Source organism: Chiloscyllium punctatum, chromosome 11, assembly GCF_047496795.1.
Source record: "Chiloscyllium punctatum isolate Juve2018m chromosome 11, sChiPun1.3, whole genome shotgun sequence".
Lineage (NCBI taxonomy): Eukaryota > Metazoa > Chordata > Chondrichthyes > Orectolobiformes > Hemiscylliidae > Chiloscyllium > Chiloscyllium punctatum.
The window spans coordinates 26,885,926-26,912,072 of NC_092749.1; the positions used below are offsets into that span (position 1 = coordinate 26,885,926).

The 26,147-nt window shown below is 40.2% G+C and overlaps 1 protein-coding gene across 5 annotated transcripts in view; it reads right to left on the reverse strand.

Annotated features, from left to right (window-relative positions):
• prkd3 (protein kinase D3) overlaps positions 1 to 26,147 on the reverse strand; it is a 421,243-nt gene that overhangs the window by 38,480 nt on the left and 356,616 nt on the right. For all 5 annotated transcript variants that reach the window (XM_072580535.1, XM_072580534.1, XM_072580537.1 and 2 more), the window contains one exon: positions 12,038 to 12,314. In XM_072580535.1, coding sequence (XP_072436636.1) covers positions 12,038 to 12,314 — 277 coding nt within the window. The remainder of the gene's footprint in view (positions 1 to 12,037; positions 12,315 to 26,147) is intronic.

Consider the following 26,147-nt stretch of genomic DNA (forward strand, 5'->3'; position numbering starts at 1 on the left):
TTTGATTAAGTCCTACATAAGAGGTTAGTGTGTTAGATCAAAATACATTGGAATTTATGGTAATATACTGGCACTGAAAATTCATAAGTAGACAGGAAACAGACAATAGGAATAAACAGGTCTTCTACAGATTGGAAAGTAGTAAGGTATTGCAAGGATCCCAGGTGTCACCAATCACTCACTAATAAGTATGCTTGTCTATCCAGGAAATTCTATGCCACTGGCCATGGGTTCTGTGTCCCTTTGCATGGTTGATGAGCCCGATCCTAGAGCCACATCTCCAACCACACATTTGGCAGTTGTTTCCAGGAGGTGGAACTGGTCGTTGGTCTCAGGATCACTGACACTCTTTTCTCTGGTTCCTTTTCCACAGTTCCTCTTGGATCTTCTCAAAGAATTATGTCCCTTCATACAAAAAATTCCTACAATCATGAAGAGAGTCTCCCATGCATTGAAATTTATGCTGCATTTATTAAGGGAGGCCTTCAGGAATCTTTGAAACGCCTCCTTTGTCCTTCTCGCATATGAGTGCCTTACTTGAGCTAGACGAAGAACCTAGGCATCCTAAGCATATGGCTGGTCCATCAGAGTTGGTTTTGAATGATTGTGGCCACGATGCTAGTGATATTGGCTCCTGGAAGGGCACTGATGCTCGAATGTCTGCCCTCCTAGCTGATGCAGTGTTGCTCAGACAGTGTTGATGGTCCTTTTCAAGTACCACCTACAAGATGCACTGCAGAAATTCATAAAAGATTCTTAGAACCATCCAAACCCACAACCAATTCCATGTGGAAGGACAAGGGTGGCACATACATGGGAACACCACCACCTTCAAGTTCCCCTCCAAGCCAGTCTTCATCCTGACTTGGAAATATATTGCCATTCCTTCACTGTCACTAGGTCAAATTCCTGAAATTCCCTCCCTAATGGCACTGTGGCTCAATCCATAACAGGTGGACTGCAACAGTTCAAGAAGGCAGCTCACCTTCTCAAGGGCAACTAGAACATAGAACACTCCAGCGCAGTACAATTTCTTTGGCCTTCGATGTTACGCTAACCTGTGAAACCAATCTGAAAGCCCATCTAACCTACACCATCCCATTATTATCCATATGTTTATCCAATGACCATTTAAATACCCTTAAAGTTGTCGAATCTACTACTGTTGCAGGCTGGGCGTTCCATGCCCTTACTGCTCTCTGTGTAAAGAGCCTACCTCTGACATCTATCCTTATCTATCACCCCTCAACTTAAAGCTATGCCCCCTTGTGCTAGCCATCACCATCTGAGAAAAAAAGGCCATCACCGTCCACCCTTTTCGATCCTCTGATCACCTTCTGTGTCTCTATTAAGTCACCTCTTAATCTTCTTCTCTCTAATGAAAACATGCATTGAAAACAGCCTCAAGTTCCCCAGCCATTCCTCATAAGAGCTTCCCTCCATACCAGGCAACATTCTGGTAAATCGCCCCTGCACCCTTCCCAATGATTCCATATCCTTCTTAATATGTGACAAGCAGTACTGTGCATAATACTCCAACTAGGTTAATAAATGCTGGTCCAGCCAATGACACACATATCCCACAAAATGAATAAAGCTTTTAAAAATCTATACGTAGTCCAAGTTTTGGAACCACATAGAAGGGTTGGAGGGATGACTGCTTTATTCACAAGGATCTTCGTATCAACTTGGATATACATGGCTCCAGGTATTCACAGTACATATCAACAATTTGAATGAGGGAACTAAATACTATATTTCCAAGTTTGCTGACAACACAAAATTAGGTGGGATTATGAAAGGTGAGGAGGACTGAAGAGCCTTCAAGGTGATTCAGACAAGTTGAATGAATAGATAAGCGCATGGCACGTGTAGTGTTACACGGATAAATGTGAAGTTGTCCACTTCGATAGCAAAAACAGAATGGCAAAGTGGAATGGTGACTGAAATATGTCCTAATACACCAGTCACTGAAATTAAGCGTATGGATGCAGTAATCAATTAGGAAAGCAAATGGTATGTTGGCCTTCACTACATAAAGGTTGGCAGACAGCAGCAAGGAAGACGTACTGCAGCTTTACAGCTGCCTTGATGAGACCACATTAGATTAAGATTAGATGACTTAGTGTGGAAACAGGCCCTTCGGCCCAACAAGTCCACACCGACCCGCCGAAGTGCAACCCACCCAGACCCGTTACCCCTTCACCTAACACTACGGGCAAGTTAGCGTGGCCAATTCACCTAACCTGCACATCTTTGGATTGTGGGAGGAAACCGGAGCACCCGGAGGAAACCCACGCAGACACGGGGAGAACATGCAAACTCCACACAGAGTCGCCTGAGGCGGGAATTGAACCCGGGTCTCTGGTGCTGTGAGGCAGCAGTGCTAACCACTGTGCCACCGTGCCGCCCACATCTGGAGCACTATGTGCAGTTTTGGTCTCGTTGTCTAAGAAAACATATACTTGCCATAGCAGGAGTGCATCAAGGTTACACCAGACCTATTCCTGGGATGGCAGGTTTATTATTGGAGGAAATTGGGTTGACTGGACCTATACTTACTTGAGTTTAGAAGAATGAGAGGGGATCTCATTGAAAGATAAAAAATTCTGATGGGGCTGGACAAGCTAGAGGCAGGAATGATCCAAAACAAGGATTATTCAGTTTGAGATAAGGAGGAATTTCATCATTTACAGGGTGGCTAACTTGTGGAATTCTCCCACAGTAGAAGCTGTAATTGAATGAGTTTAAGAAAGAAGCAGATAGATTTGTAGAGCTTCAAGATGTCAAGGGGTATAGGGATAATGCAGGAGTATGGGGTTAAAACATCAGACATGATCATGCTGAATGGTACAGCAGGCCCAATGGGCTGCCTGGCCGACTGCTGCTCCTATTTTCTATGCCTTTAAACTGATAGGGAGATTATTGACTGGGTTGGGTTTTCCAGTTTTTTTGTGCACAGGATGTATCTGAGCAATTTTCCACATTGTCAGCTTGATCCAATGTTCTACCACTGTACTAGAACAACTTGCTGATGTGCACAAATATTTGCAAAGCCCAAGCCTACAATATGACTGCCAGAGTATTATCAAGAATCATAAGTTTTGCTTTATCCAGTGACTTCAGCCATTTGTTAAGACCAAATGGGCTAAAACCAACTTTTTTGAAGATTGCCACTTCTGGTACTGAGGACCTCAGGAGGCGGCCAAGATTGGTCACCCAGATGTCACTTCTGGATGATGGTGAATGCAAATGCTAGAACCCTGTCTTTTGTACTGATGCAATGGGTTTCCATTAAAGTCGGAGAATTTATGGAGCCTCCATCTCTTGTTAGTTGTTTAGCTATCTGCCACCATTCATGACTGCATGTAGCAGGAATGCAGAACTCAGATCAATTATTTGCAGTTATCACTTAGCCTGTCAACTATTACATTTCAAAGTGAGGAACAATATTTAAATTGTTAATTAAAATCAGAGGTGTGAAATGCAGTTAAAAAAGACTAGCTGGTTAAAACATTCCAGCTATGTGGCAGAAGTGGCCATATTGGTCTGTGGAAAGTGTTTTTAGGGTGATGGCATTTTGTTTGTAGAAGTGTGTTAGTTGATTTGTAAACTATTTTTGCTGTGAACATTCCTGTTGTCTTGTGCCAAATTAAATACATTAGTGTTTAAGAAATTAAAGCTTTCCTTGTGCATTGTAGCTTTAAGTTTAATGGAGAGTTCATAATTATTAAAGATATTGATGATTTTTTTCTAATTTTGCTATTGTACATGTTCAAATCTCCCACATCAGCACAAATTCAGATACAGTATTTGACCCTGCTTGACTGCACTAAATAAATCAGTGAGAAAGTAAAATCTCAGGAAACCAATATAACCCCCAAAAAATCAAAAGTTAGCCTATGAGTTAAGACCTCTCAAAAACCTCGTACGAAGGACAGTAGTGTCAGAATGCCAAGTCTTTATAGTCAATGGTAATGTACACGTTACGGCTATCTGGAAGATTTGGCGTTTTCATTCTTTGCTAAATCTAGATACATATACAAAATCAAAACCTTGAATCTCATTGATTACTGAAACATATTTAATTCAAAATTGCCTGAAAATGTCCTTTTTATCTATTTTCTCTGCCTTTAAATTTCCAATCATATCCTGATCACTCAACTATCTGTCTCGAATTCCATGTTCTTCAACTTTAAACAGCAAATTCTTGAAAGAACTGTATCACAATCCTTCTGAAAATTTAAATGTGATATCAATTGATCTTCCTCTGTTTATCATCTCAAAGTAATGATCAAAGTACTTTGCTAGGTTAGACAGTCAAAACAGTTTTATAAATCTATGTTGACTCTCTAATTATATGCTTCCACAACACTCTGCTTTTTTATAATGGATTCAAGCAACTTCTCCACTGCTGACATTAAGTTTATTGGTCTGTAATTATTTAGTTTGTCCTTTACTTCAGTTCTGGAAAACATCCACATTTGAAAAAAATGATCACTGAAGTTGATTGGAGGTTAGACTGTATTCCGATTTTCTATTGAACTTTACTGCACTATGCAAATAAAAGTCAAATTTTGCTGCTGTTGCTTATTTCCTGGTAGATGGTTCTTTCGTGGTTTTGACAGTTCTGGAAGGAAGATATTAAATGTTCTTTTTTTTGGGTGGGGGAAATGGGGTATGTTAACGTAAAAGCAGGAAAACAAAAATAAAAATGGGTGTGAGATAGAAAATGAAGTTTTCTTTTAAAAAAAATTAACTGAATCAAGATTAAAAGCAGTTTTTTTTAAATCAATCCTTCGTAAAATATGTTATTCTAGCATTTTTGTAAATTTTAAAAAGTAGTTTTGCTAAAATTATGAACACATGCACCCCCCTTTCTAGTTTAACAAGTCCCAAATTCTATTTTAATAGACTCTTAAAAGAAATCAAAGGCCAGCCTCTTATTTTCAACTAATTTTAGGAAGGAGTAAGCATTGGTATTATCACGTTATGACAAGTTAATAACAACCTTTCTAAAACAGCTTTTAGCTGCAATGAATTGATCTTGATAAGTGTGTGGGATATTACACTAATCGCAAAGTATCAAGTTCCCAGTGAGTCTTTGCGAACCACAGTGACACTGTACACCAATACTACTTTTTAAATAAATTTCATGGATGATTCTAATTGTAATGTGTTCTTTCTTAATAGTCAGAGTGAGCATTGCTTGGAGACTGCTTCTCTTCTATGATTTCTTATAAAGTGAATTACTGATAAAATCTAAAGCAAAGAACTGCATATGCTGGAGATCTAAAAAAAGACAAAAACAGAAATTGTTGGAGAAACTCAGCAGGTCCAGCAACATCTGTTGAGAGAAAACAAAGTTAATAAGTCCAGTGACTTCTTCAGAACATTAGCTCTATTTTCTCTCAAGGTGTTGACAGAGCTGCTGAGTTTTTCCTGAAATTTCTGCTTTTGTTTGTTACTGACAATATTTGTTTACCATGCAGATACACAGTAAAACCTAGGTATGCCTGTTAATGGAAGGAAATAAAATTACTCTTTGCATAGAGACTACAAGAAAAAAAGGACATTTTGAAAGGTAAAATGTATCCATGTAGTCAAAGCAGCATAGCAGTTAGGTTGCAGAGCGGTAATGTTAGTAGACCACTAATCCAGGTGATTAGACTAATGATCTAGTGGCATTGCATTCAAATCAAAAACTATCAATCATCAATAATAGAGACACTCAACCTACCAAAATCTTGGTAAACTTAATTGGTATTTTCAGTATTTTATGAGGTGTGGATTATACAGGAGTCCAAACACATGGCATTGTAGTTGTTTCATAATTGCTAGAGATGGCCTTACAAGCTACTCAATGGTATTCACAAGTGGTGGTTTAAGGGTAATAAATGGAACACCATGCCCCAAGAGTAAATGAAAAACATACATACAATTCTTAACTTCAAGGATATGAATCTACATTCATCCTGACAGTTACACCAATTAAAACAGTCAGATTCATACGTTGTTTAGCCTGAAGGCTGATGAATGAAATTCCACCAACATCAGCACTGATAAGCCTGAACTGAAAGGTCAAAGGACAGAAATAATATTTGTCATAACAACTTTCCAGAAGTCCAGATTTATTGGTAGCATTGAAATGAAACTGTCATCATTAGCCATCTGTATTCCACTGACACCTAAAGCAACTTATAGAGTCTCCATATGCACAAAAAATATATAAATTGCTATCAGTGATTTTACACTTCTACAGAGGACAATGATGAGTAAAATCAGTGGAAAATCTATGAATTGATGGGAACTTGCACATTATTAGCCTTACAGTAAAAATCCTTTAAAATGGTCACTTTGTTGAAATAGGCCTTTAAACAGTAAGCTAACTTAATAAGTATCACCAAAAAAAAAATCACCTGCCCTGAAAAACTAACTTACATTTCTGGAAAGTCAATTTTCTTCAAATTCCAAATATGTTTTAAAAATTTTTTTTGAAATTTATGATATTTTAGTTCCTATCTTAATTGATTTGACAATCAAACATTTAAATTACAAATGAGGGGATTCAGCAGCTTTAACTTCCTGACGTGCTTGCTGATGGTATGGCTGCTGTTGCTGGAGGTCCCCTTTACTTGGCACTAGATTAAACCGATATTAGGCAAGAAAACCAGAGAGGAAAAGTGTGGTGCTGGAAAAACACAGCAGGCCAGACAGCATCTGAGGAGCAGGAGAATCGACGTTTCGGGCATAAGTATCTGCAGTCTTCACTTTCTCCAAGAAAACCAGAGAGATTACCAAGTTTTGTGGAAATGTTTCTTTGAGGCTAGTGGTAAACATCTTTACCACTACCTGCATAATTTAGCCCAGGAATAACCAAATCCTTCTGAAAGGTAAAAAGCAAAAGGTCACCTTTGTTCAAAATTTGGAGGTGCCGGTGTTGGACTGGGGTGTACAAAGTTAAAAATCATACAACACCAGGTTATAGTCCAACAGGTTTATTTGGAATTACTAGCTTTCGGAGCACTATTATAAATTCTGAGTCTTATGATATAATATTCCACAACCACTATTTTTAACGAAATAGACCCACTCTTTTTTTTCCCTAATAGCTTTACAACATTTTCTTACTTAAGCAGTTACAATATCCTTTTGAAAATAATGATTGAATCCAATTTCAGCAACCCTTCAAGTAAGCCATTCTTGACTGTGATAATTTGCTAAGTAAAAATATTTCTCTTCATCATTCCCTAGCGTAATTCCCAGTTGTTGTCAATGTGTGTCCTCTGGTTATCAATCTTTCACAGTTAGAAAAATACGCCATTAAGGGCAGGTTCACCTAGAGTAGGAAACTGCTAACTTAGAAAACTTCAATTGTAACAAGTGTGAAAGTGATGTGTTTATCATTGTATCAAGTCATATAACTAAATCTATGTTTAAAATGCAAGTACTTTAAATACTATTAATTGTTCAAAGATGTGATATTGTACAGTAGTGAATAAAATTGTCCGAATGCAATTTAGATAAAAATTAAGAACTATCCATTGCTGTCCTTTCTCAGGTACAGTTATGGACAATATATGTTAACACATTACAAGACAAAAAGCAATTACAGTACTACCAGGGAGAACCATATCATGGAAGCTATACATGCACATCATTCTTCATCAATGAGTAGAAGAAATATAATTAATCCATATCCACCAAGACAACAAACTAACTGCGAAAATAGAAATTAGGTTATTACAGGTCTGAAATGAATAAAGCACTCTTAAAACATGGAGATTGACGGAAGGACACAACCTGAAAGATTGGGTAGTATTTTACTAATACTACAATCCAAACAAACTTCTGTCAGGAGCCTGCCTACCAAACTTCTGGCTGTACCACAGTTACAAACACTTGAAAGGGGTATTACTTGGCTCAAAGTGAAACATATGATTCGATCCCGATAGGATGTCCTACCTTAAAGCACTTAGCAGCACCAGGTCTGAATCACTGTCACTGGTGGCCCACAGGCATTCTATGAAGAAATGTGGTAATGGAAGCTAGACAAAGATGAAGTCTGGGGTACTGACAGGACTTTGCTAGGAGATTCCAGGGAAGGGAGTGAGGGAGTTGGATGGCCAGGTTTAACATGTTATGGGAGGATTAAAAAGAGTTGACAGAACCTTCACTGGAGACAGGGACTGCCAAACCTGGATGCTCCTCACCCCAGTCCATGCATTAGGACAAGATGATGGACGACCAACCTGGTGTGGGCTTCCCTTTGCCATGGGCAAGATATCACTCTGGACCGAAGAGGCCATTATGTTGCCACTGATTGGTACTTAAGGGCTTCAGTAGGCCTAACAGCTAACTGGCCATCTGACATCTATACAGCTCATTCTAAACTTGGGACATTGGTCAGAGGTGGGCAGGAAGATGGTTGGCAGGCCACGCATTGCATTTTGCTAGCCTTTCCCTGCCTTCAAGCACACTACGTGGATCCATGAAATTCAGCCAAGTAACTTTTTATATCTCTCCATAGGTGCTGCCAAACCGGCTGAGTATGTCCAGCATTTTATAGAGTCATAGAGTCACAAAAACAGTCCCTTCAGTCCAACTCGTCCATGCTGACCAAATATCCTAATGAAATCTAGTCCCATTTGCCCATATCACTCTAAACCCTTCCAATTTATATACCCATCCAGATGCCTTTTAAATGCTGTAATTGTACCACCCTCCACCACTTCCTCTGGCAGCTCATTCCATACACACACCACCCTCTGCATGAAAAAAATTGCCCCTTAGGTCTCTTCTCTATCTTTCCCCTCTCACTTTAAATCTGTGCCCTCTAGTCCTGGACTCCCCAGGGAAAAGACCTTGTCCATTTATCCTATCCATCCCCTTTATGATTTTATAAACCTCTATAAGGTCACCCCTGAGCCTCCAACACTCCGACACTCCAGGGTAAACAACCCCAGCCTCTTCAGCCTCTCCCTGTAACTCAAATCCTCTAACCCTGGCAACATCTTTGTAAATCTTTTCTGAACACTTTCAAGTTTCACAACATCCTTCTGATTGAAAGGAGACCAGAACTGCAAACAATATTCCAAAAGTGGCCGCAACATGACTTGCCAACCCCTCTTCTCAGTACTCTGACCAATAAAGGAAAGCATACTAAATGCCTTCTTCACAATCCTATCTTCGATATCGCCTCAGACTCTACTTTCAAGGAGCTATAAGCCTGCACTTCAAGATTTCTTTATTCAGCAACACTCCAAGGACCTTACCATTAAGTGTATAGGTCCTGCAAAGATCTGCTTTCCCAAAATGCAGCACCTCACATTGATCTAAATTAAACTCCATCTGCCACTCCTCAGCCCATTGGCCCATTTGATCAAGATCCCATTGTACACTGAGGTAACTTTCTCTGCTGCCCTCTACACCTCCAACTCTGGCGTCCTCTGCAAACCTACTAATTATACCTTCTATGTTTACATCCAAATCATTTATATAAATGACGAAGAGTGGACCTAGCACCGATCCTTATGCCACACCACTTGGTCACAGGCCTCTGGTGTGAAAAACAACCCACCACCACACTCTGTCTTCTACCTTCAAATCAGTTCTGTATCCAAATAGCTAGTTCTCCCTGTTTTCCATGAGATCTAACCTTGCTTGTCAGTTTCCCTTGAGGAACCTTGTTGAACGCCTTACTGAAGTCCACATAGATCATGTCTGCTGCTCTGCCCTCATCAATCTTCTTTGTTACTTTTTCAAAAAACTGAATCAAGTTTGTGTTTTTATTTCAGTTAAACATAGCTCATCTTTTTTATAAACCTCACATAATCCTCTGCCAAAGATTCGCAATGGTCTGAGCATTCAGTAATCCTATATATTAACTAAGCCTACTCCTTATATATCAAATTTTAAGATCTGGTGCAATAATGATTCGGATCTGGTCCTTCTACTTAAATCCCTTTGCAATAAGGGCTAACATGCCATTTGTTTGTCTCATCTTATTGGAAATTAGTGCAGATTAATGTCCTTCCATATGATAATGGCCAATTGAAGCAGGTGTTCAGGGGGCAAGAGATCACCATGGAACTGTTTTACAGAAAACAACATAATTGGAGGAGAAAAAGGAATTCCATTTGCATTTAAATAGCATGTTTTGCATTCTTAGGATTTTCAAACACAAATGAGATTCTTATGAAGTGTAGTCACTACTTTGAACCCAAATACTGCAGCCAAATTGCGCTCAGCAATGTTGCATGAACTCCAGTGAAATGAATGGCTACAAATTTATTTTTGGAGGAATAACCTTTAACAAGAAATCAGAAGAATCAGAACAAGTTGCATTTTGATAAGGTGTCACATTAAAGATTATGACACAAGATCAGTGTTGGCCTCAACTATTTACAAAATATCTCAATGATTTCAGGGAAAAACTGACTATATTGTATCATCAGTAAGTTTGGCTACAAATAGGTAAGATATCAACAGAAGGACTCACAAAGCATTTTCAAAAAGATATAAATAGATTGAATGAGTGGACAAATGTAGTATAATGTGGGAAAAATTAACATTGTCCACTTTGCAGAAAACAGAATAGTTTTAACTGAGAGTGACTGCAGAATGCTGCATTACAGATGGATCTAATTATTCTTGTAAATGAATGCCGAAATGTTAGCACGCAATTACAGAAAATAATTAATAAGGAAAATAGATTATTGGCCTGTACAGGGTAGTGGTGAGTACTGTATACAATTCCTGAAGTGGGATTTGTGAACTTTTTGCTTAAGGAGGGATATACTTACATAAAGCGTTAAAAGGGGTTCACTCAGCTGAATCCTGAAATGAAGGTTTTGTAATATTCTGAAGGAGTTTGACAGGATACATACTGGAATAATGGTGACGCTCATGTGGGAAACTAAATCTAGCAGGTCAGGTTTAAAACTTAGGAACTCCCATTTGAGATGGAGTTGAGGAATTTATTTTCTGGGGGGGGGGGGGGGGGGGGGGGGGGGGGGGGGGTTATTTGGAATTTGGTTTTTAGAATTGTCTTCCACAGGGAACAGGATAGGCTGCATCATCAATTACACTAAAGGTCAAGTTAGATTTTTAATTGACAAAGCAGTTGAGGGTTCTGAGGGATAGGCAAAAATGTGGAGTAAAGGTGACAGTCAGGTCAGCTATGACCTTATCACAGCAGGGTAGGCTCAATAGGCTGAATAGCTTACTCCTGCTCCTATTTTTTGTGATCTTGTAATCCTAATATGCCCACCTTTTAATGATATTATATTACAGTCACCTGAGAGGATTAACAAAATTTCATCTTAACACCTCATCTTAAAAACATATTTCAAAAAAAAGCACTTTCTCAGCACTCCACTGAAGTGGAGATTATGTGCTCAATTCCTGAAGTGGGATTTGAACCTATAACTTCTAACAAAGGCAACAGTGCTACCACTGGGTCATGGCTTAAAACAAAAGGAGAGACAGTTCAGAGGATTCAGTGAAGAAGAGAAGAACATAGTTAAATTTAAGAAATGCTAACAATGAACCTATAACAAGAAAACTGGCCAAAGGATTTACAAAATAATGCTAATTTCCAACATAAGCCAGCAGTAAGCTTAAAAGAGGACATTGCCACATTCCAGAATTCAGGAGGTATTGTCACTATTTAATCAATGATTCACTAATCCAAGTTTAAATTGTAAGTCAATAAAAATCCAACTATAAAATATCATCCTGACAAATGAAATTGACCAATAATTTAAAAAATCTGCCTTAATTAAGGCCATATACTACATTTTTCTCAAATATCAGTGTTCAAAACAACAAAATGCAACACACACCTGTGATCTTATAGCATGAGTAACAAGATCATATTTAGTTATTCCAAAACAAGCTTTGCACTATACATGTTATATCTTCAACTAATTCAATGTGAACTAGCCTTGGCAACAAACTTGTTTGACTTGCCATCTCAAATGATACTGATGGTCTTTAATGTCTTGACAGGGTTAACAGAATAAAAATTACTTACTGTGCTCTTTGCCTTGTCCTGCAGTGGTGCACACGCTGGCTTGTGGAGTGACTGGCATCAAGGCCTGACGAATGGCCTTCTCCCAGCTCTGAGCAACATCTAAACCTACTCCTGTGGCTGCCAGGGCATGATTCTGGTAGTTGCCTCCGAGATTCTCTCCAACATAATAAACCATGGTGTCAGTTATGATCTCAAAGCAGTGAGGGTTGCTGCCTTGAGCCAGATTTGTAAAATCCCGAGGTGGATCCAACTGCAGGATTTCTGACAGTGGGATTTCCTAAGTGAGAGAGATCAAAGACCTGCCTTAGAAAGAGTCTGCAAACATTAGAAGAGTCTGTTTTCAAAACTGCCTGAGCTGTTAGCAGAGCAATGTGAATAAGTCTAGAAATATATTCTGTCTTTTGATAAGCTGCTGATTATGTGCACAACCAACCCAAGAATGTTCAGCCAATGAGCCTGAATCATTTCTTGACTTCCTGCTCAATCTCATGGTGTACAACTTGTAATGAAGGCTGTGGTGGTTAAAGTAGAGACAGATGCAAAGATATTAGCACGTCGCTAAAATTAGACACAGTGTTTTAGCCTTTCACAAGCTGACACTACGCAAAAAGTTTACATAGATGATCACACTAACGGACTTCAGCTGATGTGAAGTACTGATGGACTGATGTTGAATCAGTAACTCTCCTTAAATAATTATGGGGAAATCCCCACACAGATAGCGACAAAGACTGGTAAAATCCCATGCAAAGAGACCATCATTTTAGAATTACCCATTAGCTGTATAAAACGGAGAGGAACTGATAAAATGCTAAATACATTGATAATATAGCAATTTTTGTGTTACTCTCTGTGGAAATTATGTTGATGTCCCATTGAAGGCTCAACAAACTAAGTTTTATGAAACATTTGCTATGTAGCTATCATTTCTATGTATTTATTTATTGATTAGATTAGATCACTTACAGTGTTTAAACAGGCCCTTCAGTCCAACAGTCCACCAACCCTCCAAAGAACAACCCAGCCAGACCCATTCCCCTACATTTACCTCTTCACCTAACACTACAGGCAATTTAGCATGGCCAATTCACCTAACCTGCACATTTTTGGACTGTGGGAGGAAACTGGAGCACCGGAGGAAACCCACGCAGACACGGGGAGAATGCGCAACTCCACACAGTCAGTTGCCTGAGGCGGGAATAGAACCCGGGTCTCTGGCGCTGTGAGGCAGCAGTGCTAACCACTGTGCCACCATGCCGCTCATTTATTATGATGTGAAAGTTTGGACCATGACAGCGTATTAGTTTTGCACATTCAAAAGATTTTGAAGTCCCACTAATATTAGTAATAAACCATCCAAAAAGACCGAAAATGGATGACCAGCTCATTACATAGCTATATCATATTCATACGCTACCTTAAGTGATAATTAACAGAAGAAACACAACTTTATCTACATTTAAATAAGCATGAAACGCAGTTCAACACAGACATATGGAGTAACTGAAGTTTTGTTCGTAATTTCCTCTCAGGCTGTTCAACTGCTCCAATTATGTGGTGCTGATGTAACAGCAGAAAGAGTGAAGGAAGCAGTTAAGACACTTTAGCATAAAATAACTCCACAGATGTTGTTTGAGAGTACAAAACTAAATGAATGAGAACATACTGCAGGGATTAGTCATAGTAAGGATTAGATTCCACTCACAATCACAACTGTAAGTTGACTTTTAAAGTAAAAAATACTGTGAAAGAAAGCAAACAGGTCATTTCTGCCACAATGCAATATAAAAATGAGTTTGTTCAAAGACTCGGAAGTAAAGATTGCACTAAATTAAAATACAACTTGGTAAAATGGATTATAGTCATAAATGTGTTTCTACACGTACAAATATTATAAAGTACCTCTCTGTTACCTCCTAATCACCATAAGCTTCAAATTTAAAACTACCCTGAACATATCTTGTTCAATCTTGCACAGCCATTAGCCCCTTTGAGCTATAATAGATCCCGATTCCTCAATGTGTCAAGATTTAAATTCTGTGTTTTAAATCCTCCATGGTTTGAAATATACCACTCCATTCTAGTGACCTTGGCCAGCTTTAAACTCTGACTCTGGCATTTATGGGTTCAGAAGCTTAAGGCCTGGATTTCCCTCTTTAAATTCAACATCTCTCAACCATGTTCACCTTTTCAAAGCCATCATTAAAACATAATCTCTGACAAAACTTTTGGGTCACCACTCCAACATTGGCTGCTTTGATTGCCTTCTCAGGGCAACTAGGGATTCACAATGATGGTAACCTTCCAGCATTGCCCAAATATCAGAAATAAATAAAAGATTCTCGAGATAGTCCCCCCACCACAACTTCCCTCCCCATGGCATTGTTTATAACGTATTGGAGAGCAGGTTTGTTGCTATAGGTACAGCATTTTTATACCAAGGTTTCACATAATACTGTTCATTGTATACACTATTACATCCAGACAAAATATAATATTTGTCACATACTTTTCTCTACCAATCTCTTATTCTTTCCTTCTCTTGTATTTTTAACTTCTTGTCTTTTTTCAAGCAATTTTTCTTATTCTGTTTATCTTTCTCTTTCACATGTTCTTCCTCCATTTCCTCTCTCTTGCTTTCGATCTCTCAAACACAACTAGAAAGGCACAGTACCTTGTGCCCACTCGTGCTTTCAATCATCCATGTTCATGCTCGATCTAAAATCTTTTCTCTCCCTCAGTATACCGACAACCAATATATTCCATAACATTATAACGTCAGCCATAACTGTCCTACCTTAACTGATTTCTAAATCTCAGATTAATAATAGATATTTGTCATGTATATTTGGTCTTCTGGATACCATCCAATGCCTCACAAAACCATTGCACATGTACATCACATATTTCTATTCGTATGAGCAACAAGGTCATATCTTACATTGAAAAAAAGGGTATTTTCATTGGCACAACTGATCACCTTAATTGATTAACTTCATTTGTGCCAGTCATCTAAATATAAAAGAAATGTGCTCCCTTGTAAACATTAGTATTTATGTAAGAAACAAAACCAACACCAAATATCTGAGCTAAGTTTAAGGAAAATGTGATATCCCCATCACTGGGTATAATGCCAAAAGATGGGAGGCTCTTAATCTCTGAAGACAAATTCTGAATAATAGTTCATCATATTTACACCACAGAAACTGATGATCAAAACTGTGTCATGGATCTTAATCAAAGTAATAAGCAGTCAGTGAGGAATGAGACTTTTACAGGTTTCATATGAATGTAGGAATGACCGTACAAAAGCTGACAAATACATACATGACTGAGGATTAGTCACTTGACATTTATTCACACCAAGGCCAGATAAATAAACCATATTTAATATAAAATAGGGCAAACAAAGATTCAACCTTTATTTTGCCTTTCCAACTTCAGTATATCAGCCACTGTTTTGAGATGAAAAAAGGTCAATGGTCTAAAGCCACTGAGTCAATGAAGCTAAATACCAAGCAATAAGTATAGGCATTGGATGGCCGATACAGTTCTGCTTAATATAAATTGCTATCCCAATATCTCATTTTGAAATTATGCTGTACACAAATTTGTCACTTAATTTCCTGTGGCACAACAAAGGCCACAATTCAAAAGTGTTACACTAGCTGCAAATCATTTGGGGGCATGCGATCATGAAATTTCTAGACAAATAGGTGGGTGCAATTCTAGCCTCCCTGCTATAGGAAGGAAGTTGTGAAACTTGAAAGGGTTCAGAAAAGATTTACAACGACGTTTCCAGGTTTGGAGAATTTGAGCTATTGGGAGAGGCTGAATAGGCTGGGGCTATTTTCCCTGGAGCGCTGGAGGCTGAGGGGTGACCACATAGAGGTTTATGAAATCATGACAGGCATGGATAGGGTGAGCAGCCAAGGTCTTTTCCCTGGGATGGGGCAGTCTAAAACTAGAAGGCACAGATTTCAGGTGAAAGGGTAAATATTTACAAAGGGGCCGAAGGTGTAACATTTTCAAGCAGAGGGTGGTGGTGCGTGTACGAAATGTGCTACCAGAGGAAGTGGTGGAGGCTGGTACAATTACAACATTTAAAAGTCATCCAGATGGGTACATGAATAGGAACACCTTGGAGGGATATGAGCCAAATTCTGGTAAACAGGTATAGATTAATTTAGGATATCTGGCATGCAAGGACAACTTGAAACAAAGGTTCTGTTTCTGTGCTATGTACCTCTGATTCGAGTTGGATCGAAAGATCTATTTCCATGTTGGTCTTTTTTATGACTGTAAATGAAAGTTGATTTTTTTTGCTTTGAATTCTGTCCTTCTATTTGAATTCACAGGGCAATACATGGTACAATCATTCTATCATTTTACTTTCTTATCTTGCAGATACCAATAAAGCAGTACATTTCACTTGATGAGGGTAAAATTGGAGTCTCATTTTGTAAATTATGTAATTATATAATAGTTTACTATTTGTAGCAGTGAAGAGTCCATCCTACTAGTACATTCATCCAAAGTCAGAACATTAGCAGATAAAGTGAGAAAACTATCAGTGAAGACTGCTCAAAAAGCTTTGTCACTAGTCAGTCTTTTACTGCCAACACAATCTCCCATTCACACCCCCCCCCCCCCCCATCTCTACCCAGACTGTAATCAGGTAGGCTGCCCACCAGAAAGAGACAGGCAACCAATTTTGTAAACGGTCAGTGTTTTGCTGACAGTGGAAAGATCAAAACCCTGCAGAATGAATACAGGGCCAATTAAATGGAGGTAACCACCCAGTGGCAAATGAGGGAGTTGAAGAGAGCAGTTGTTTTAAGTGAAGAAAGGGTATCAATGAGGGAAAGTGGCACTCGCGGCTCAGTTATTTCCTTGGAGAGAATTCCCTTCCAGTAACTGGCTTCTCAAATGTTTCAGTTTAGCATTTTCCTATCTCTGGAATGCAGCAGACCTCCAGTCTTCATCAGTAGTGACCACCACTCCTGGTGATGCTCTTGAACCATTGTTTCTCTAACTGGACCAGCTAGTTGATTGTCAGTAACACCAACTCATATTTTCTGTTGATATTGGCTTATCCATCCATCGCAAAACCCAGACCATCAGTTCAGATGTGGAATTGGAATATTTAGCTATTTTGTCAGATAAGCAAGATGACATACATTATAATCATTTCATTATATTTTGGTGGTAGTGTTTTCTACTCCCTTCAACATCTACTTCTAAGCCCACACTCTTCTATGTAATCTTCTCCAGCTAGTGATTTATCTTCATTTTATTCTGAAGGTATTTTATAAATACATTAAAGAGGCTAACTAGGGAAAGAGCAGGGCCCATTAGGGACCAAGGGGGCAACCTGCGTGTGAAACTGCAGGATATTGGAAGCGTGTTGACTGAATACTTCTCTTTTGTCTTTACTGAACATAGGTACGGAGTTTGGAAAAGGGACTGTAAGGAACTGTCACAATTTGACATAACAAATGGGAACCATTGAACACTCAGTCAGGTTTAAAAACAGAAATCCCTGGCCTGGATGAACTGCATCCCAGGCTGTAGTGGGAGGCGAGGCAGGAAATTGCAGGGGCTCTGACACAAATATTTAATTCCTCTCTGGCCACAGGTGAGGTGCTAGAGGATTGGAGGATGGCTAATTTTGTTCCATTTTTTAAGATGGATGGTAGAGATGAACCAGGAAGTTTCAGATCAGTGAGTCTTACATCAGCGGTAGGGAGAATATTGGGGAAAACTCTGAAGGAGTAAATTAATACTCACATGGGTTAACTAGCAATAGTCATCATGTCAGAGGGAGGTCATGCCTAACAAAGTTGTTAGAATTTTTCAAAAATGTGATCAAGTGTGTGGGTGAGGGAAGTCCAGTTGATGTAATTTATATGTATTTTATCAAAGTTTTTTACAAGGTCCAAATGGGAGAATGATTGAGATAGTTGAAGCATAAGGAATTGATGGAAACTTGGCGTGTTGGATCAGAAACTGGATTAGGACATAAAGGATTGTGATAGAAGGCTGTTTTAAAGACTAGAGGCCGGTGTCCTGCAGTGTATGACAAGGATCAGTACTGGGGCACTTGTTTGTTATTCATAAATAATATGGGTGAAAATGCGAGGAGAATGTTCAGCTAATTTGCAGATGACACCAAGATTGGTAGAGTAGTTAATAGCCAAGATGGTTGTAGGTTACAGGAAGTTATCGAACCCTGGCAACATCCTTGTAAACCTCTTCTGAACCCTTTCAATTTTCACATTTTGACCAGTGAAGATGGTATTTAACTCTGATAAGTGCAAGATGATGTACCTTGGAAGATGAAACAAGATAAAGGAGTGTTTAAATGAATGGCAAGACACTGGGTAACTTAGAGGAACAGAGGGATCTCTGGGTAATTATTCACAGATCCTTGAAGTTGGCAGAGCACGTGAATAGGATAGTTAAGGCGGCATATGGGATACTTGCATTCATCTGGAATGCTGTGTCTGGAAAGGTAGTAGAGGTTGTAAACCTTATAACCATTTAGAAATATTTGGATGAATACTTCAAATAGCATAACTCTAAGGATTATGAGGAAAGTGCACAAAATTAGGATTAGTGCACTTTTAGTGGTAGTTATGTCAGTGCAGACTCAATGGGCTGAGGGACCTTTTCTGCACTGTATGAATCTATGAGAAGCCACAACAACTCTTCCCCAATCTGTTAGAGGACAAAAACCAAATGCTTAGAAGGGAATCCATTTAGAGGAATCTTCCTGGTGCCTTATAATATGGGGAAATCCCGAGCATGCAGGTCGGTTTAGATATGAGCCCCTTGGGAAAGTCCAAGAATGAAGTTCACTTCGGATAAGAGTCTGATCTGAGAAAGAACAAGTATTGAAAAAATAAATGGAGAAACCCCTATCTCTGTGCTGTGCAGTGGCTTGAGAATGATAACAAGAAGGTTTTCTATCCTATATTCTAACAATGAAATAAAACAAAGAACTGTTGATGCTGGAGATCTGAAACAAACAAAAACAGAATCTTCTGGAAAAACTCAGCAGGTCTGGCAGCATCTGAGGAGAGAAAACAGTGTTAATGTTTCAAATTCAGTTCTAAAGGGGGCTTACTGGACCAAAAGCAGTTCTAGATTCCATCAGACAACCACGCAAACAAATTGTATATATGGCATATGGTTCTTTAAGAAGCATCACGGTCTTATCATTTTCGGTTTTGTGATCTAAATTAAAAGAAACTGTTGAAGAGGCAATTCAGTTCTGATCTGCCCACTCATATGCACATCAACTTGATAAGAAAATGATGTAATTCAAATCCATAACTGATCTGTTATTCTGGTACTCTTAAAAAGGGCAAACTTAGTAAATATCAAAATTCACAAAGTCCATCTTTGTCCAACTAAGCTCAGTTGTATTTTCACCTTAAATTGACTTAAAGTGTCAGCTGTGACTCAGTTGGTAGCACTCTCACCTCTGAGTCAGATTATTCAAGTCCCACTTCAAGAATTCAGTACAGAAATCAAGGCTGACACTCCACCGCAGTCCTGAAGGAAACTTTGGAATAAGATGTTAAACTGAAGTCCCATTTGCTTTCTTGGGTGAAAGTAAAATATACAATGGCACTATTTTGACAGAGTTGAGAAGAGACTAGGATGAAGGAGTGTAGGTAAGATAATGGAAGGAAGACAAATGGGTGAAGGGAACAAAGGAGTTGGTTGGATGGAGAGAGGGAAATAGTGTAAGGGGAGTTCTGTGCATTGTGCATCGAGACAAAAATGCTTGTTAGCCACTTTTGACCTTGACATATGGGGCATGGATTAATGTCTGGTGGATGTTTGCAGTCAGATGCTTCAGATAATAACTTTCATCTCACAAACTTAAAAAGTGTTCTTTAAGGTTGTTTCAACAAACTCTCCAGCATCTGATCTCCGGGTGAAATTTTCAGAGTTAGCTAATGTTGTTGTAATAAGGACAATGATTTATGATTTAAATGTGATGATGCTACCTCTTTAACAAGTTATTTTGACCTCGTTTTCTTTCAAGAGAGGTCATTAAGGCTGAGATGCCAATATGTCTGGAAGTAGCTACTTTAAACAATGGCATGGGAGTAGCCAGTTCTCCCAACTCAGGTTTTTTTCTAGTTTTGTTTGTTTTAACAGGCAGTCAGAAACTGCTGGTAGCAGAGAGCTGTTACTGTGAAACAAGGTTCTATGCTTCAGCAGATGTTTCTTGCCTGACTACACCCTCAGAAATCTCTCCTGCCTGTAAAAACCTGAGCTTGAATTTACCATTTGCCAAGAGGTGAGTTTATGACATGTTGTGGGCATTGGAACAGCTCCTTTGTTAAGTTGTGATTTTGAGTCGGTTGGGCTTCCAAATAGTTAAGTTATTCTAAATTCTGCTTTATTTTGTCTGTGTTTCAACTGTAATGTGTAAATAAATTCTGTTTTGCTTAAAGCCGAGTGGTTTGACCAGCTGCATCACTCCTGGAATATCCACTTAGCACCTGCCTTTGAAATAAGAAAAATGCAGCGTCTGGGCTACTTTCTTAAAGGGGTCTGGCTAGGTCCATAACAGATGTCAATTTTATATAATGTTTAGATGTCTCTTCCAATGATCAAAGCTTGGAGAGGAGAAGGGTGGTAGGTGAAGATTCTGAGACAGGCAGTCAGCATCACAGAGGAGCTGATGAGGAGAGGACCCTTGTAGAGAAACAAACAGGCTGACATCAAACCCGAGTTAGACTCAAGACATGAACGTGAATAGGAGTGTATTGCCCAGGTGAGGCAGAAACTGTTTTTTTTTGGAGGAAACAGCTCCCTTTCCATTACAGGTGAAAATCTCGTCATCAGGTGTGAGATATTCTCACTGTTGTTGTACATGACACAGGTGTGGCCCATTCCTAGAACCTGCACCATTGCAGTCACCCCAACCATCTTCCACTTTATCTGGAGGTGTAAGAGGGACTATGTCTGAGGGACACAATGTACAAAGCTCTGGATGGGGGTGGGGGTCATATCCATCACTGCCCTCATCCTGATAGCCACCTTTGTGCGTGGCTGCATCAAGCTGTGCTAATACTGTTGGTACACAAATATCAAGTGTCACCACAGACTGAGTTTCTACTTGCACCCAGTGTTGTGAAGGATGGGATCTGGCCTCGGCACTGCAGAGCGCTTTAAACAATTTGAACTGTTCCATATCATCTGCCCTTCATGGGGAAATTTGCAAAGTAAAACACCTTTAACTACAAGTCCATCAGGAAGTGGTCAGCACATAGCGTCCACAAACTCTGCGGGAAGAGGAGAGTGTGGATCCTGTCGGGCTGTTTCATGAGAGTGGCACAGTGGCTAGTATTGCTGCCTCACAGTGCCAGAGGCCCAGGTTCAATTCCACCATTGGCTGACAGTCCATGTAGAGTTTGCACATTCTCCCCACGTCTGTGTGGGTGCTCTGGTTTCCTCCCACAAAGACATGCAGGTGAGTGGATTAGCCATGCTAAATTGCCCAGGGATTGTTCAGGGATGTGTATGTTAAGTGCATTAGTCAGGGGTAAATACAGGGTAGTTGCATGGGTCTGGGTGGGTTGCTCTTCGGAGAGTCGATGTGGACTTGTTGGGCCAAAGGGCCTGTTTCCACATTGTAGGGATTCTAATTCAAATATATTTCATTCATTCCTTACTAAACTCACTCCAGTCTTATCTAGCCTTTCTTCTGGATTCCAGATTCATTCACATTTTAACTTGTTGTTCCATCTCTGCTCCTGATCCTTCTATGCTACTTGTGGGCACCATGGTCAGTATGGACAAGTTTGGGACGAAGGGCCTATGTTACTCTGCTATATTACTCTATGACTCATCCCTCTGTCAATCTAGTTTAAATCTACTCCAACAATGTGAACAAACATCACCACAAGGGTGTTGTTTCTGGTCCTGTTCAAATGTCTAAATTGAATGGATCCTACCTCCCCAAAAATGGTCCCAATGTCTCAGAAATGTATGGAGGCCAAGTGATATTATTGCTAGACTGTTAATCCAGAGACCCAAGTTAATGTTCTGGGGATCTAAATTCAAATCCTGCTATGCCAGATGGCAAATTTGAATTCAATATGAATCTGGAATTAAGGGCCTATTGGTGACCCTGAAACCATTGTTGATTGGTGGAAAAATCTATCTGGCCCACTAATGCCCATCAGGGATGGAAACTGCTGTTCTTACTTGGTCTGGCCTACGTGTGACTCCAGATCAACAGCAATGTGGATGACTCTAACTGCCTGCTGGGAAATTAGAGGTGGGTAATAAATGCTGGACTGTCCACATCCTATAAATGAATAAAAAAAAATTCTCCACCAACTCTGCACTAACTTGCGTGCAGTGGTGCAGAGAGTTGGGCATACATGAAGAAACTAAATGGGCAGTGCCCTTCTCACCATCAGCCAATCGATGTCTTTGTGCTTGTTAAAAAGTTCTGGTAATGCAGCATTCTGCCAAATGACTGACAGTGTGGTCATGGAATTCCTAAAGCGTGGAAGCAGACCATTCGGCCCATCGAGTTCACACTGATTGTATGAAGAGCATCTCAGCTGAAAATGTGTTGCGAGAAAAGCGCAGCAGGTCAGGCAGCATCCAAGGAACAGGAGAATCGACTTTTCAGGCATTAGCCCTTCTTCAAAAAGAGCATCTCACCCAGATGTACTCCCCTACCCTATCTCTGTAACTCCGCATACCTCACGGCCAATCCACCTAACCACTGAGCCACCGTGCTGCCCCCCCAAAAATGTAAGTAGCTTGAGGAATCAGATTTGATGAGATTGGGGTACACAGGCATTGGAAGTATCATATCATTGCTACAGTAACAGTGCAGGATTTTAACTTCCCAAACATCACACAATGTCAGTTAAAGTATAGAGGGAACAATATTTTGAAACTGCATCCAGGTGATTTTTTAAATCCAATATGTAGAAAGCCTAACAAGGGAGGGAGCTGTTCTGATCCTAATGTTTGGAAATAAATCCAGGCAGGTGGAAGATATATCAGTACATAAAGAAGATCTTGGAGACAATGAGCATAAGTTAGTTAGATTTTGGATAGTTATGGTAATTGGATGGGCTGAGAATAAATGCTCTAACCTGGTGGAAAAGGGAATTTTACGAAAACAAGATTCAATTTGGCCCATAGGGACTAAAAGCAGCTATTTGAAGATAAAACTCTGTCTGTGGGAGGCATTCAAGAAGGAAATAGCTAGAGTACAGGGAAGAGAAAGGATAGGATGAAGACCAGAGAATCCTGGATGTTGAGGAGCAAAATGGTTAAGATTAAGAAATTTCTTCACAGAGAGTAGCAGGAATTGTATGCCTGCTGCCTGAAACAGTAGTTGCATCAGAAAGTTTTGTAACATTTAAGCATATATAGATATTCACTTATATTGCCAAAGTCTCCAGGGCTACGGACAAAAAGCTGGAGAATGGGCTTAGTGTCGTCAGATCTCTCTTGACCAGTGTGAACATGATTACCAAATGACTTCTTGTGTTATAAATTTTGATGAATCAAAAACACATGGAGGTAATGGATGAATGCACCCTTGAAAGTGGACAAATTGGTCAGAGAAGAATGAATCACAATGGTGACCAATGTGAAAACACATTGCACCCACCCGCCCCCAACCCCTGCACCCACCCGCCCCCCCACCAATAAATGGAGCTGGGAAATTTAAAGACAACTGTTCTTACAATCACATCCTGTTTCTCCAACTAGCTAATTGTGGGAGGGAAATAGTCTGTGTTTGGAGGAGCAGTGCCAAGTTGAGTAGTGGTGAACAAGGCAGGTAAGACTGGGAGAGTGTATGCATGCCAGGATGAGCAGAGGGTGCAGCCAGTTTGTTGGGTTAGTGAAGTTGAGGGAAGTACATACAAATGGTTGGAGAGGAGAAGGGGAGAAAATAATAGACGCAAAGAGGAAGTGGGTGTGGGGTAGCAGTAAGTATCTGCAAAGAGGAAGAGGAAGAAGCAAGAAGTAGCTGGAAATGGGACGATGAGAAAAAAGTGGCTGCAAAACGAAGAGGGGAAGAGGCTTGTGGCTACTACATTTGCATGACATAGTTTGTGTTACATTCATCAGAACAATTGGGCGGCACGGTGGCACAGTGGTTAGCACTGCTGCCTCACAGCACCAGAGACCCGGGTTCAATTCCCGCCTCAGGCGACTGACTGTGTGGAGTTTGCACATTCTCCCCTTGTCTGTGTGGGTTTCCTCCGGGAGCTCCGGTTTCCTCCCACAGTCCAAAAATGTGCAGGTTAGGTGAATTGGCCATGCTAAATTGCCCGTAGTGTTAGGGTCAGGGGTAAATGTAGGGGAATAGGTCTGGGTGGGTTGCGTTTCGGCGGGTCGGTGTGGACTTGTTGGGCCGAAGGGCCTGTTTCCACACTGTAAGTAATATAATCTAAAGTGTTTGTCAATCATCCATGTAAAGGCATTCCATAGTTCTCCTTCTCAGAGTCCTCCACATCTCACGGTCTGGTAGACTTTGTCAAACCATCAATGGCTGGATGCCTTACAAGGATGGTTACTGAAAGACAAGGGACAACTGCTGCATTTGGACTGATAACTCCATTTTGCAACCCCTGAAGGAGGCGGACTGTAAATTCAATATTGCCCATTTTTTGACATGCGTTTCAGATGATAGCCCTGCTAAAGAAGTAGCTCTAATGCTAGTCTTTTTTGTTTTGGTGGGGGGGGTTAGAGCTTTACAATACTGTCCAAACAGAATGTGTTGCATAATCCTTCTATGCTGTGCTCAGCACAAGTGGAGCACACATAGAGGGGATGTAATAAATGCTGATTAACAGGGAAAACAGTAGTGGGCTTCTAAGGAGCGAGGTAAGAACATTGAGAGAAGGAACATCACCTCCAGCTTGACAGAACAATGCCTGTCAAACACAACAGAAACAGAGAGGACCTAATCAGTACCTTACGGTGTAAAAAGAGGCTATTAAGAAATCACGAACCCTCTGAAGAACATGCCACCAGACCTAGTCCACAACCCTATCCCTGTAGCATTTACTGTGGTGAATCCATCCAACCTGCACATGCCCGGACACAATGGGCAAGTTTTTGCATGGCATGGCCAATCCACCCAACCTACACTTCTTTGGACTGTGGAAGGAAACTCACACAGACAAGGGGAGAACATCCGAAATCCACATAGAAATTCACCCAAGGCTGGAATCGAATCCAGGTCCCTGGTGTTGTGAGGCAGTAGCACTAACCAATCATCCATCAGTTCCATTGGATGTGAGGTGGCTGCAGTGATCACTCATTGAACGCAAATGTGTTTCTGCTCAAAAGGCAAGTGGCCCCTGTGCGTTCTCAGAAGTAAGTGCAGCTTTTGTTTGTATTCACTTTTGCTGTTACTGAATATTTTCAACTGCTAAATGCTTATCAATATACGATGGTCCCACTGTGAACAATGAAAAGCTGTTAGGCTACTCTTGACACATTAGGGAAAGAGTAGCACACACTCTTAGACATGGTACTAGAATGGGATGACACCAAGAATGAGTAACCAGTGTAGCTTGGTTCTCAAATAGCAACACATTTATGAATTTGAACTTGCATTAGCGATGTCAGCCACACCACCGAGGTGCCCTGAAACGTACTTCTTTTAGTTCCTTTTTTACTATGCGAATGACAAAGGGCAACTCCTAGCTGTCAGCACCTGACTGGTGGCATGGCTCGGCTTTAAAAGTGGCCATGGAAGATCCTGGCTGTGGCAAGTACATCAGCCTGTGGTGATATGAAAGATAGAATGAGATATATAGGTAACAAGGAATATCACAGAATAGTGAGAAAAACAAACTCCTTAAACTTGCCACAATTAACACTTAGCTGATTTCTGGTAAAATTCAATCCAGAGCTTCTTTGCGCCAGTGGTGCAGACAGTCAATGTTCATTGCATCCCACTGGATGTCTTATCCTGGATGACATCGAGCTTCTTAAGTGTTGTTGAATCTGCAGGCCAGTGGGGAGTATTCCATCATTTGTACCTTGCAAATGATGGACAGTCATGGGGATAAGGGTCGGGAGGTGTTCAGTTTCT